The 13,312-nt window shown below is 43.0% G+C and overlaps 2 protein-coding genes across 3 annotated transcripts; one reads left to right on the top strand and one right to left on the bottom strand.

Moving 5' to 3' along the window:
• Nucleotides 1-1,620: 1,620 nt before the first annotated feature.
• On the top strand, nucleotides 1,621-7,024 carry LOC115735848 (pre-rRNA 2'-O-ribose RNA methyltransferase). Its single transcript, XM_030667273.2, has 11 exons — nucleotides 1,621-2,190; nucleotides 2,621-2,668; nucleotides 2,754-2,912; nucleotides 3,025-3,071; nucleotides 3,299-3,455; nucleotides 3,539-3,600; nucleotides 4,152-4,341; nucleotides 4,430-4,519; nucleotides 5,204-5,346; nucleotides 5,428-5,551; nucleotides 5,825-7,024. The coding sequence occupies exons 1-11, from the start codon at nucleotides 1,717-1,719 to the stop codon at nucleotides 6,827-6,829; spliced, it is 2,499 nt and encodes an 832-aa protein (XP_030523133.1). The 5' UTR covers nucleotides 1,621-1,716; the 3' UTR covers nucleotides 6,830-7,024.
• A 2,606-nt stretch (nucleotides 7,025-9,630) lies between these two features.
• On the bottom strand, nucleotides 9,631-13,031 carry LOC115735950 (transcription factor bHLH63-like). Of its 2 annotated transcripts, none has more exons than XM_030667423.2 (7): nucleotides 12,166-13,031; nucleotides 11,586-11,810; nucleotides 11,324-11,458; nucleotides 11,159-11,230; nucleotides 10,568-10,774; nucleotides 10,376-10,439; nucleotides 9,631-9,803 (listed from the first exon to the last, which is right to left on the bottom strand). In XM_030667423.2, the coding sequence occupies exons 1-7, from the start codon at nucleotides 12,700-12,702 to the stop codon at nucleotides 9,766-9,768; spliced, it is 1,278 nt and encodes a 425-aa protein (XP_030523283.1). In that variant the 5' UTR covers nucleotides 12,703-13,031; the 3' UTR covers nucleotides 9,631-9,765. The 2 variants fall into 2 exon arrangements, with proteins under 2 accessions (XP_030523283.1, XP_030523282.1); XM_030667422.2 differs by having other exon boundaries at nucleotides 10,376-10,478; nucleotides 12,166-13,030.
• Nucleotides 13,032-13,312: the final 281 nt, after the last annotated feature.

Raw genomic sequence — 13,312 nt, 5'->3', positions numbered from 1 at the left:
GTCTATAAACTCGATCCACCGTAGAGGTGATGATCTGAGAGTCCCATCCGGGACTAGGTATCTGCTTGCCCAAACCAATCCACATGGATGTAGTGATATGAACTAAACCTAGCTTTTTTTTTTTTTTTGGTCGAAAGAAAAATCTTCATTTCACATCAAAGAGACATACATCACTTCAAAATAAAAATGAAAATCCCACAAAATAAGTAAATTTGAAAAGTAAATCAACTCGGTCCAATTTGTAGAAACTCGCTCATTCTTCAAGGACAGATCCGGCATTGCATCCAAGCACAACCGGCGGACGATCACTAAATCCGCATCATTATCAATGATAAGCACACACCGAGAAGTTCATCTCTAGTAGCAACGGCTTTGCCAAAAGGCGGTGTATGCCTAAGTTCGGCGTCCCAGCACCATCACAACGGAGAGATAGCAACAACCTCAACAGATTGAAATAGCATAAAAAACGTCTTACAAATCCCGGATCTATTTTTAGATCGGAATAGAATAACACCCAAATCTAAATCTAACTCTAGATCAAGAGTGAGTAATCGCAAAAGGATACCCGCTGATCACAAAATCACTACATTACACCGACCAGAATTTGATGGTTTCAAAGTTCACAAATTTGATGGCCCGGACCACAATCCAAGCTCGAATGATGTATTTTGACTGCTTTACACCAACCAGAAAAAAAACAGCACGAGAAGATGGCGGATTTGAGGCTAGCATCGACTCCGCCCTCAGACGACACGGCAGTGAAACAAGCTGCCCTCGTCGCCGGTGGCCATCAGATAGACCCAGGGGCCGCACTTTGATCCTACCGGTGCAGTCAATTTTCGGGGATCTCCTCTTTTAGTGTAAATGCCACAATGGTTGCGACGAAAATTGAAGGTTTTCGGGGAAGGGTGATGTGCGTTCGGTGGATGGGCGAATGGGGCTTCCTCAAGATGCTTGCTCTAAAATCCTCACATTGGACCGAGAGGCGCTCTCTTGTGGAGGGACCAGAATTGGAGCATCCATGGCGCCCTCTTCTTTGATTTCGTGGAAAATGACGGGAATGGTCCATGAGCCCTCCAACTTTTAATTTATTTAATGTGATCCTTAGACTTTAATTTATTATGAAATGTCGTTTCACAACTTCTAAGTCGTTCAACGTGGTTCATGGACTTTTGATACATGTTTAATTTAATTCCCAAATTATATAGTTCGGAGACTAAATTGAATATCGTCCTCGAACTTAAATTCATGAAAGGACAACATTGAACATTTTTATATAGTTTGGAGATTAAATTGAACTTGTATTAAAATTTCAGAGTTTCACATTGTACGTTATAGTAAAGTTAAAAAACGATAATGCATGTTCGGCCAAAATACGGGGAGCCCATTATCCCTTGATTGTGATTTTGCTGTAGCACAAACTGCTTGTCGTGTAGATGGGCATAGCTGTCCAGGCCCGAACGGGCCAATAAGCCCGGAGCGCACTTGCGGGCTTTTGAAGATGGGCCCGGCTGGCTCGGGCTTTTCCTTTCCCCTAAAATATTTTCTCAATCCGAGAAACGGCAAGTCGCTCGTCTGAGGCGGAAAAGGGGCAAATACGTCAAGTCGGCTAATCATAATTACCCGCGCTTGCCAAAACGGAGGAGAACGCACAGCTTCATAAACCCTAACACCTAACTGCAACTGCGAAAGTGCAAAGAACTTGGAAGAACCGCCATGGGCAAAGTGAAGGGCAAGCACCGTCTGGACAAGTTCTACCGCCTCGCCAAGGAGCACGGCTATCGATCCCGAGCCTCGTGGAAGCTCGTCCAGCTCGACTCCAAGTTCTCCTTCCTCCGCTCCTCCCGTGCCGTCCTCGACCTCTGCGCCGCCCCCGGCGGCTGGATGCAGGTCGCCGTCCAGCGCGTCCCCGTCGGCAGCCTCGTCATCGGCATCGACTTGGTCCCCATCGCCCCGGTCCGCGGCGCCATATCCATCGAGCAGGACATCACCAGGCCGGAGTGCAGGGCGCGGGTTAAGAAGCTGATGGGGGAGCACGGGGTCAGAGCCTTCGATTTGGTGCTTCATGATGGCTCGCCGAATGTCGGTGGAGCGTGGGCGCAGGAGGCTATGAGCCAGAACGCCTTGGTCATTGATGCGGTGAAGCTCGCGACTCAGTTTTTGGCTCCGAAAGGGACGTTCGTGACGAAGGTGTGTGTTCAGTTTTCAGCTCCGTAGCTTTGCGGTTTTGAAGTTTGAGCTGCTAGCAGGTTTTGATTGGAGTACGTATGCTATGGGATTAGTAAAATTTAGCTGGTTAAAGATGAGATATTGAGTAGATGATCGTTTGTTCAAATGAGAAGCTTTTAGTGCTTGCAGCTTCTTCATATTGGATGGAAGAAACGTAATTGCATCTACTGTGCATCTGATTGCTAATTAAACTACAGTTTCTGCGTAGGATTGCTCCATCACATCGCCATATCTCATTAGGCGAATGAACTTTTTTATCTTTAGCATGTTCCTTCTGCTTCTTGGGTTTTAACCTTCCTGTCACTATGTACTAGTCCAGCACATGGGTATTGCTATATACTGCAGGTGAATTCATTTTCGCTCTACTTACATTCTGCTCGACCTGTATCAGGTTTTCAGGTCCCAAGACTATAACTCCGTTCTGTATTGCCTCAAGCAGGTAGTTTTACGATCCTTGTTATCTAATGATCGATTTATACATCCAGACCTGATCTAATATTTTAGCATTGGAATTTGCTCTCCAGTTGTTTGAAAAGGTTGAGGTGGACAAACCAGCTGCTAGTCGGTCCACATCTGCTGAGATATTTGTTTTGGGATTGAAATACAAGGCCCCTGCAAAAATTGATCCGCGGCTTCTTGATGTGAAGCATCTGTTTCAAGGATCTATTGAGCCCCCTAGGAAGGTACGTGCTACTTAATTTACTGCATAGTATGGTACGACTTTCCCGGGGACGGTTATCTCACCACGAAATACAGCGCCTCTTCTTGACTTAGTTTTGTGTCTATTTGGCATAGGTGGTCGATGTACTCAGAGGAACAAAGCAAAAGAGACACCGTGATGGGTAAGCATTCTTTGGATGATGATGTTAAGCTAATTATGTCTGTTTCACTTCATATATATAGACTCAATTTTGACGTGACGTGGAAGTGCCTTCCTGTTTGAAAAACCATGCCATATTGCAGTGCAGCAGCTAATCTATGCAGAGCATACCGATGATTTTCCAGTTGCCTCTTGTATCCAGCAACAACACTAGTATTGTTCTCTTTTAACTATTTTGTTTTCTCTCAGTTATGAAGATGGAGAAACAATTTTCAGAAAAGTGTCTTCAGCTGCAGATTTCATTTGGTCTGAGTCTCCTCTCGAGATACTTGGTTCAGTAACTTCAATATCATTTGATGATCCAGCTTCTTTGCCTATTAAGGAGCACTCTTTAACTACCGAGGAGGTAATTTCTTGTTCTTCCTTGTACAGTTATTTATTTATATGTGGTCTATTACCTCCTAAAACTTGAATCCTGTTGTTTTCTAGGTCAAACTTCTATGTGAGGATTTGCGAGTCCTGGGAAAACAGGACTTCAAGCATCTTTTGAAGTGAGCAATCTGCATCCTTCTGTTCTCTCTGCTATCATCAATAGAATCATTTTCAAAATTTTACATACCATTTTGTCGTTGGAAAGGTTAGGTATCCTTGCCTCTTTCTGCGGCTCTTTCACTTTCACGCTATTGTGAAAACAATGTACTTAATTTGATTTATTTGCTTCCTTTAATTGATGAAATTTGTTTATTGTTTCTAGCATAGCTTGATTGTTACTTGGCTTTTCTTATCTCCTGGAAGTTAGTATAGGGCTATCCAATTCAACGACTAAACCAATGTAGATATTGTTTCATTAGTCTAGGGTTTATCTTTTGACTGGCCATTTTAAGATAGATGACCAGGTGCATCCGTTATAGGAATAATAAGGATGGTGAGGAGCTTACTTCGGATAGCATCAATTAATGCTTGATGAACTATCGAATAGGCAGTCTCTTGCAGGCAAATACCCCAAAAGTTTCTGTCAACTGACATGTCTGTTAGTGTTCTATAAATAAATGTCCCAAGTGTGACATTCTCTGGATTTGACATATTCTATGTTGACATGCAGATGGCGGATGCAAATAAGGAAGGCTCTGTCTCCTGCAACAAAGACTGATTCTTCTAGTCCTGCAGTCGGTAACAAGGAAGACGCGGTAGATGAAGATGATAAAATACTCAATGAGATGGAGGAGCTGACATATGCTATGGATCGCAAGAAAAAACGACAAAAAAAGCTTCTTGCAAAAAGACGAGCTAAGGTTTGGCTTTTGTGCAGTGGAATAAAGGACAAAAGCATGTCACCTGCCATTTGAATTAAAGAACCAAACTGACATTTGATTTTGTCAGGACAAGGCACGGAAGGCCTTAGGTGTGCAAGTGGATGCTTTGGAAGATGGATACATGGATCATGAATTGTTTTCTCTTTCTTCCATCAAGGCAAGTTGTTAGTTTTGCACGCTCTGTTCGAACTGTTTTATGATTTCCCTTGCTTGTTCCATGGTCTTGCTTGTGGAATTAGTTTCCCTTGCATGTACTGAAGCTATGTATGTGAACATCCTCCTCATTCTCCTCCTCCTCCTTCCCTTGGTTGGAGGAGGGGTGGAGGAAGGCACAATGTGGATAGATACTCGAGTGTTTTCTGCATCTGTGATTACTTAGAAATGTTGGGTCATCTATCATCTTGCAGTTTCTTGTTGTTTTTCTTCTCCATGGGATCCAAAAGTTTCCTTGATCCTCACTTCATGTCCTTTTCCCGTCCCTGAGTTCATCAGTGAAATGATTTTCGTCCCCCGTTTCTCAGTTCATATGTTTGCTTATGTGTGATGAGTTTCTGTCATTAAAGCACAGATATAGAGCTTTGGCTTTGAAAGATGGCTATCATCTTTCCCACGTGGCAATTTGTCAAATATTAGGGGAAAGAGCCAGGGTGGACTGGATCTCCCCCATCCCTTTCTTGGTTGGAGTAAAATTATTGGCTAGGGAACTTTTTATCGAGCCTCAGTTTCTTATTGAATGCTTTGTTTTGATTTGGAGGGCAAAAAGGTTAAAAAGAAATGCAAGATAAGCTGGTCTTTCTTTAACTGTAATTGTCTGACTAGTGGTCATTTTCTGCTTCTATAGGGCAAGAAAGATTTGATTGCTGTTGATTCCAATGAACTTGACGAGGAAAATGTGGACTCGCGGAATAGTGACGATGAAGGAACTTTGAAGGAAAGTGAGGAGCAATCTTCAAGCGATGCTGATTCAGAGGAAGAACGCAAAAGGTAATATTCCTGACTTTCCGTGATTGCGGAATTATCAGGCATATTTAAGAGTGTTTATCTCATATTATGCTCTCATGGCAGATATGATGAAAAGATGGAAGAGTTTCTCGATGAGGCTTATGAGCGCTATGTAGCCAAAAAGGAGGGTAGCACAAAACAGCGGAAGCGTGCTAAACAAGCTTATGAAAATGACCAACTTTTAGAGGTACAGAACCCCAAGCTCCGAGTATCAGTACGCATGGACTTTTGTACAGATCTGTTTTTCATTTATGTGATTGTGCTTTCTGGACAGACAGACAGACTACAATCAGATTATATTCTAGTGCTACAAACTTTCTATTCATAAGGTGGTCCTTGTGCAGTTACAGGCCTAGCATAAACTTGGTTTTATGCATTAGCTTGTATTTGTGGCGCATAGTATTTTTCATAGTAGACGGAAATTGCTGATTCTTTATTTTTTTTCTTCTTCACCATTCAGGACAGTGAAAAGGAGGACATGATCCATTATGATGAGGACTCTGACAAAGCTGAGGGTGATAATGAGTCAAATCCACTTATGGTAAACCTTGATAATGGTGAAGTGCCTACCCAAGAAGAGATAACCAATAAGTGGTTCAGCCAAGATATCTTCGCTGAAGCTGTAGAAGGGGGAGATTTGGGGAAGTATGAAAGTGATGATGAGATGCAAATTGATCAGCACAGAAAAGAACTTCCGACACCAGCGAAGGTCAAGACAGCAACCCAAGTTGCAGCATTGGACACGGTTCAAACTTCCAAGGGGAGAGATGATTTTGAGATAGTTCCTGCACCAGTCACTGATTCTAGTGGTGAGTCGTCCTCTGATGACTCGGAGGATGAAGATATTGACACAAAAGCTGAGATCTTGGCTTGTGCAAAGAAGATGCTAAGGAAAAAGCAGAGAGAGGAAATCCTAGATGATGCCTACAATAAGTACATGTTTGATGATGAGGGGCTGCCTGAGTGGTTTTTAGATGAGGAGAGGAGACACCGGCAACCAATTAAGCCTGTGACGAAAGAGGAAATTGCTGCAATGAAGGCGCAATTTAAGGAGATAGATGCCCGCCCAGCTAAGAAGGTGGCAGAGGCCAAAGCACGAAAGAAGAAGGCTGCCATGAGGAAGCTAGACAAGATTCGCAAGAAAGCGAACTCTATATCGGACCAGACAGATATATCTGATCGTTCCAAGAGTAGGATGATCGACCAGCTGTACAAGAAGGCTGCACCCAAAAAGCCTCAAAAGGAGTATGTGGTTGCAAAGAAGGGGGTTCAGGTCAAGGCCGGGAAGGGGAAAGTCATTGTTGACCGAAGGATGAAAAAGGATGCTAGGAGTCGTGGAAAGGGCAAGCCAGGAAAAGGCGGTTTGAAAAAGGGAAAGAATGCAAAAGCTCGAGCCGGTAAAGGATCAGGAAAGGGCTCTGGAAAGGGGAAGATGGGAAACAAAGCAAAAGGCGGGCGTGCATGAATGAGGGCATGCGTAGCATTTTACTGATCTGTCTATCCTTGATGAAATTTTGCCACCTGTTTAAGTTGTGACTTATGTTATAAAAGGGATCTCAGTTCACAATTTGGCACCATTGTTAGCCTCTTCTTCTGACAGGCCTTCTTTTTTCGCTATTCTAGAACAATACGAGGTTGAATGAAGATAATATTCTTTCGTGACGGGTTAGATGTATTGTTGGAGTGTTGAGTATCAGAGGGACAAAGATATATCGAACTGAAGTTTGCGACAGAGGGGTTTTACAGCTAATGGCGTTACGAACATGGTGAAATTTACTGCACAATTTACGAAAAGTGGCAAACAGCAGAAGATGAGAATTTGGCGAAATGACCCAGAACTTTATGGGGTTTGGCCGATAGCCTAAACACATGGCCTTATTGAGTATAAACGAAGCAAGCGAAAGATGAAAGCGAAAACTCTCTTTAACGATTCTCAAACTCATCAATTTCTTTTTCCAATTCTTGAACTGAAGGCGAAAACTGAAAGCACAGGTAACTCTAAGGGGGTATGTTTCAATTATCTACCTAGGTCAGTTATTACAAGGAATAATTGCACAAATGATCTCGCAATTTTGCTTCAATGTGCAATATAGTTCCTGGACTTTTAATTTGATCAATATAATCCCTGAACTTTTGATACATGTTCAACTGAGTCCCCGAATTATAGGATGATGTTCAGCGTAGTCCTTCCATTAATTCAAGTTCGGGCACTATTTTGAATATTTTCTTATAGTTTAGAGACTAAGTTGAATATGTTCCAAAAGTTCGGGGACCACATTGAATAAATTTAAAGTTCATGGACCATATTGGTCAAATTAAAAGTTCATAGATCACATTGTACATTGGGCCAAAGTTTAGGCGCCATTTGTGTCATTTTTCCTTGTTACAATTAGTCACAAATTAGATGGGGTCCACCAAAGAAGAAAGTTTTAAGTTTACATAGACAAATGGTAGCAGTGGAATTCTCTGATGCTCATCCAACTTTCGTGCTTTTCACTAATTCTAATCTAATGTGGATGTCATGTCTTTGGAGACCCACCCATAATTCTATTCAAGAATCTCGAAGGGTATAACCAAAAAGGTATCAGCTTTGAACTGAGTCCAAAATGTTACAAAAAAAAATTGAGTCCATGCCTTCCCAATAAGTTCGAGGTCTGGTAATGAAAGAGTCGAAGTGGTACAATGGTGCTGTTGTTTCACTTTTGTCCCAATTTGTTGATTCCCCTTACAAAAGAAAAAGACAGAAACCTGAGTCATAACACTGTCCATGTAATAACCTAACTAGGACAGCTGATGACACGAGTCACAAATTGGATCGTTGCCTACCAAAAAATGTATGTAATTCGTGACAACATCCGTGTAATCTTCATGCGGCATTTGTGCTTTTTTCTAGTTCTAATCGGACGTGGGTGTCCTGTGTTTGTAGGCCAATCCATGATTCACAGATGTCATTACGCTGTGGGTCGAAAGGGGGGTACAAAAGGGTATCTGTGTTCAATGTCCTGGAATGAAAGAAGTTGCAGTGGTACAGCCCGTCCATGGGGCTGGCGTATCAATTCTTCAGTTTTCTGTTTTTTCTTTTTGTTTTTCTCGGAAAGAACCATATCTAGTATTGGTTCCACTTCTTATCCCTAGTTGTTGATTCCGCATAAGAAGAAATAAAGACAGAAAATTGAGTATCTGACATGTATAGAAAATTGAAGGTATCTACATGGGGTTTACTCTGAGAGAGAGAAAGAGAGAGAGAGAGAGAGACAGGAAATTGCTGAAAGTTGATGTTGGGCCCAACGAAAGGGAAAAGGCAAATTCACCTCTCAACATCCCATGGAGCAAAGAGAATCAAGGAGATCTTGGTTAATGGATGAGGCCAGGTCCGTCCCTCTCACTCCAACCTCTGGCTTGAAAATGAAGGCCAACCCTGCGGTTCCTCTCCTTTGCAATCACACCCAGAGCTGATCAACTTCCTCCGCAGGCAACTTCTCGCGGTCCCCACCCTAGCCCTCGCCCCTTCATTGAATGAGCCAATCTGCTCGCCTCTAGTTAGTTGCAAGACAGTGAATTATGTGCTCGATTCGCGGGAGGAACATTTCTTCATTGTCGGTGGACTCTCGGGGTAGATTTCCGAGTAACGGGAGCCTCGCGGAATTGTCAATTTAGGTGCTTATGGATATTAGAATCACAGTCACAGATAGAGGATGATGATGATGATGCAGATATTATGGCATGGCAACCGAGGAAGAAGACGGAGTCCAATGGTCAATTAGATTTAGCAGCACTGTCCACAAAAAAAGTTGGTAACTTGCACGATGGCAGAGTGAAAATGATGGGGCATTATCTCTGCTTTTCTTCACACAATTTGAATTGGTCCCTCTCCTCCATCACCATCATCTTTTTCCAGCGAAACCGTTGTACTTCTATGTCATTTAGCATGCTTGCTCAATGTGATGGAATGATCGTAAAGCCAGAAAGGAATCAGTTCCTGAGGGACACAGAGGGCTTGAGCTGAGGACTTCTCTGACTGGTCCCTTGAAATTCACTAACTCTACTTGTAATCCACTATTAATCAAGAGTCTTGGCAGATTTCTGCAGAATGGTTTTAAGCATTTCCACAATTTTTCTCTGTTTGTTCCTCGTATTGATGCTCAAGTCTCTCTCTTTTTCTGATGTTGTTCATCCTCACCCCCTCCTGACATTTTTCGATGTAAAAAAGCATATGACCAGTCGCGAGTGAAGGTTCTTGGCTAGAGAAAGACAGGCGAGGAAAGGTCGGGACTACTATTATTCATGCAATTGGCGTAAATGTTCATACAAATATATCTTTCTATACATAGGCAGGAGAAAAAATCTGGATCCCAGCAATTTGGAATGTAGTCATAGAAGTTATGAAGATGAGATGCTGGTTCACATCTCCGTCTTCAGATTACTGCCCTCAACCGAACCTGCAAAAATTTGTAGAAGCAATCATCAGATTCGAAAAGGTAACCAGATAAGCAGTTTTCTTTGTAAAAGAATCAACCACCATTTATAGATGACAAGCCTGGCTTCGACCTGCCTCAAGGCCGATTAGTAGCATCATTTAAAATAAACTTTGTTGGTGCTAATTTTATCAATTACCGAAAAAACTGACTTCTGCGGATTCTCAAGAGGAAAAAGGGAGAGGCTTCAAGAATTGCCATTACTAGTTTGCTCGAGACTTCCTTGGTTGAGAAAGTCAAAATGCACTAGAGGCTTTATTGCCTTACTCAAAGGATCAACTTAGTGCTGTTATATGGCCTTTAAGGATCCACTGTTTGGATGACTTTTAAGAGAGTGAGAGAAAGAAGCAATACAGGAAATATCTCTGTAATCCATTACCCTTCATCACAATTAGAAAGATGCCACTATCACTGAGCACAATCATTATAGGCATGTGGGGTTCCTTTTCGTATCCATCATTGATAGTTGATCTCACTTTACATCAATTCTCTCACGATCAAGACATTAGGTGATCATAAGAAAGAAGAAATATTACCTGCGAACTGTTGAGATGGAAAGGCCATTGTTTTTCCTTGGTGGAATTCCATGTTGTAAAGATTCTGCAAACCGAGATCCCATGTCGAAGGTTGCTGTAATTGCTGCGGAGTCCAAACAATGTAAGTGAAAAGATTTATTAATTTATGCTGGGAATCGGGAAATGTAGTACAGAGAGTGCAGGAGGAATTACAGTGAAGCAGGACGAGTTGACAAAAGCATTGGGGATCGACAAGGGGGCGCTTATCGTCCTTCGGAGACCCAAGTCGGGATTGATTCCTGTTTCCATGCCAGAGCATGACACTACCGTTTGTGTTGGACTAAAAGGAAGGTAGGCTGGATTTGCCATATCCGACAACATGTCAATTGTTGGAAAGCTCGCCGTGCATGCAGGAATCATCTGCAGATATTAAAGTAAAAAGAGCATGAGGAAACCTCCAACTTGGTAGAAAAATTCGAGCTTGCTTCATTTTAGTAACACAAATGCGATCTTAGAGAGATGGCTCTAAAAAAGAGCTTTTTGAGGAACAAATATTCCGGCTTTCCTCGTATATTAGGATTACATATCTCTTAAATAATTGTCAGGATCAGAAATGTTCTCAATTCTGCTAAAAGATATTATAGTCAACCCACAAGTTAGCACAAACCAGGAACGTTACAAGTTACCAGCTTGTTAAGAATATTCATCTCTAGAAAACTTTTAAGTGATTAACACAATAGGAAAGCAAATAGGAACACTCTAAAGTGAATTGCATCTCATAATTCCTTAAAATGCAATAACTACCTCTTTCGCGAAGATGTTGTCGAGGTCTAGGTCGAGTCTCGGATTAACAGCAGCCAGTTTCATGGACAAGAACTGCGTGATGGATGTAGACAAATGATTTGGATGTTCTGAGAGTTAAAAACTCCAAACAAGAGTGTAGAGCATCACATGTTGCTAGATCTTTACCTCTACTTGTCTTTGCAGAGATTGGACATAGTTAATTATCTCATCAAGCATTCCCGCCTTCCCGGTTATCTTGTTACACCCCGGGACTAAATCTTGAAGGAACTTCATTCTCTCGCTGATCTTTTCCCTCCTCACCTAAGATTAAACAAAATTACAACACGAGGAACTTCCATATTAGGTCCAATGAAACCTTCGAATTTCGAGTGTAACCAGAGTTAGTAGGCCTAATGGAGTAAACAGAATTTTCGAACTCCGGGCTTACTCTTTCGGCTAAGCTGTGGCTATCTGTGGCTTGACCGCGACGAGCTCGGACATGGATATAATCGAGCTTTGGGACATCGGAGACCTTCGAGTTTTCCTTTGAAGAGCCTGCAGATGCTTCTTTGTTGTTGTTGTTGTTGGTCTTGTTGTTGCTCTGCTCTGTGATCTTTGACTCTACCTCTTCAGGGCACCCTTTGATCCTTTTATCTCTGGATTCATCTTCAATCTGCAAATTGTAAGCAACATGTCAGCTAAATTATCCATCACGATCCTCACAAAATCACCCATTTCCTGAAAAATTACAGCTTTCTCATAATTGACCAGACTACTCGGGAAAGAAGAAAAAAGGACCGTTTCTGCTGAAGGGAGAGGGAAGAAAATATTATGAAACTCATCTGACATTAGAGATGCATGTTTTAAGATGAGAGATCAAATGGGGTTATAACACCGAAAAATGAAATGAAAAAGAAAGAGAGAAGAGATCAAGTACCCAGAAGTTCACTTAATGATCTATCCTAAAACCGCATTTACACTCGAAAAGAGTTGGGAAAATTCAACAGACATAGGGAGAAAGAACGCACCTTTGCGTTGTGCACTTTATCCACTTTCCTCTTCTTGGAATTCTCTCGCCCAGCTTGGCTTATCTTCTCCGAAACCACGGACTCTTGGGCTTTCTCCGCAGTCACCGCCGGCGTCGCCGCCGAGACCGCGGCCGCGGCCACAGCCACCGCCGGGGGGCAGCTCAAAGTCCTGTTAATGGCGAAATTCACCTCCAGACCACTTCCACCCCCAAACCCACACGCCCCATAGCCCAAGCCAGACAAGTCGAAGCCACTCAGCCACCCGCTTTCGACGCCCGGGTCGGGCTTAATCGGGTGGTTCAGCACCTCCGCGAACACCGCCTCGGCGCCGCCGCAGTCCATCAAGCTCTCAATGCTCTGCCCCAAGCTAAACGTACCGTTCAACTCGCTCCCACCGCCGAAATAACACCCCTGCCCCTCGCTCTGCACGTGAAGCTGAAGCTGGTCCGGTTGCCACTTCATGCGAGCCCGCTGTCGTTCGAGGACCATCGTCTCCTCGCAGTGAAGCATCTCCGGCAACGACAGCGGCGTGTTCATCACGTGCGAAGAGCCGCGAGGGAGCGAAAGGAGGAGCGAGAGATGCGATATGCGAAACAGAAAAAAAGGTGGTGGTGGTGGTGGGGGAGGGAGCTCTGTTTTTGCGCCTAACGCCAGTAGCCCTTTGTTTCTGATGGGGGTGATTTCAAAAGTACGATTCTCGATATTTATTGGCGATCAGCTTTTATAATGCGAGACTCTCTCTGTGTAATTGGTATCAGTACTCTGTACCGCGACCTTCCGTGTGCCAATTGGCATGGCGATGGATGGAAAAAGGAAGAGAGAGAGAGAGAGAGAGATGATGTTGAGGAAGAGAGAGAGAGAGAGAGAGAGGTGAGGCGACAGAGGATGTGAGGATGCAGATACATATATAAACTGGGACAAAGTAGGATTATCCAAATCCAAAAACATGTTAATAATCATCGTTATGTTGATTACACCGGAGCAACGCACGACCTCGCAGGTCTAAGAAGCGCGACCGACTTTTCAAACTTTTGAATCAATTAAAATGAAGTTATCGGCATAGAAAAAAAAAACAGAGCAACTGTAGTGAGATCCCGAAAATGAAGTCTTTTTTCGGCGAAATGCCGGCTGATTAGTCGTTTGTTAC

This window comes from Rhodamnia argentea, chromosome 11 (genome assembly GCF_020921035.1).
Source record: "Rhodamnia argentea isolate NSW1041297 chromosome 11, ASM2092103v1, whole genome shotgun sequence".
NCBI lineage: Eukaryota > Viridiplantae > Streptophyta > Magnoliopsida > Myrtales > Myrtaceae > Rhodamnia > Rhodamnia argentea.
The sequence above is the reverse complement of the archived record's forward strand: the minus strand, read 5'-3'. Positions and strand labels throughout refer to the sequence as shown.

Bases quoted from the DNA above. Each gene is read 5' to 3' on its own strand.
- LOC115735848 (XM_030667273.2), top strand. From the start codon at position 1,717: ATGGGCAAAGTGAAGGGCAAGCACCGTCTGGACAAGTTCTACCGCCTC. The intron at 2,669-2,753 runs GTAGTTTTACGA...TTTGCTCTCCAG, and splicing joins TTCTGTATTGCCTCAAGCAG to TTGTTTGAAAAGGTTGAGGT. The intron at 2,913-3,024 runs GTACGTGCTACT...TATTTGGCATAG, and splicing joins CTATTGAGCCCCCTAGGAAG to GTGGTCGATGTACTCAGAGG.
- LOC115735950 (XM_030667422.2), bottom strand. From the start codon at position 12,702: ATGAACACGCCGCTGTCGTTGCCGGAGATGCTTCACTGCGAGGAGACG. The intron at 11,811-12,165 runs GTGCGTTCTTTC...TACAATTTGCAG, and splicing joins ATAAAGTGCACAACGCAAAG to ATTGAAGATGAATCCAGAGA. The intron at 11,231-11,323 runs GTAAAGATCTAG...TCCATCACGCAG, and splicing joins CTCTGCAAAGACAAGTAGAG to TTCTTGTCCATGAAACTGGC.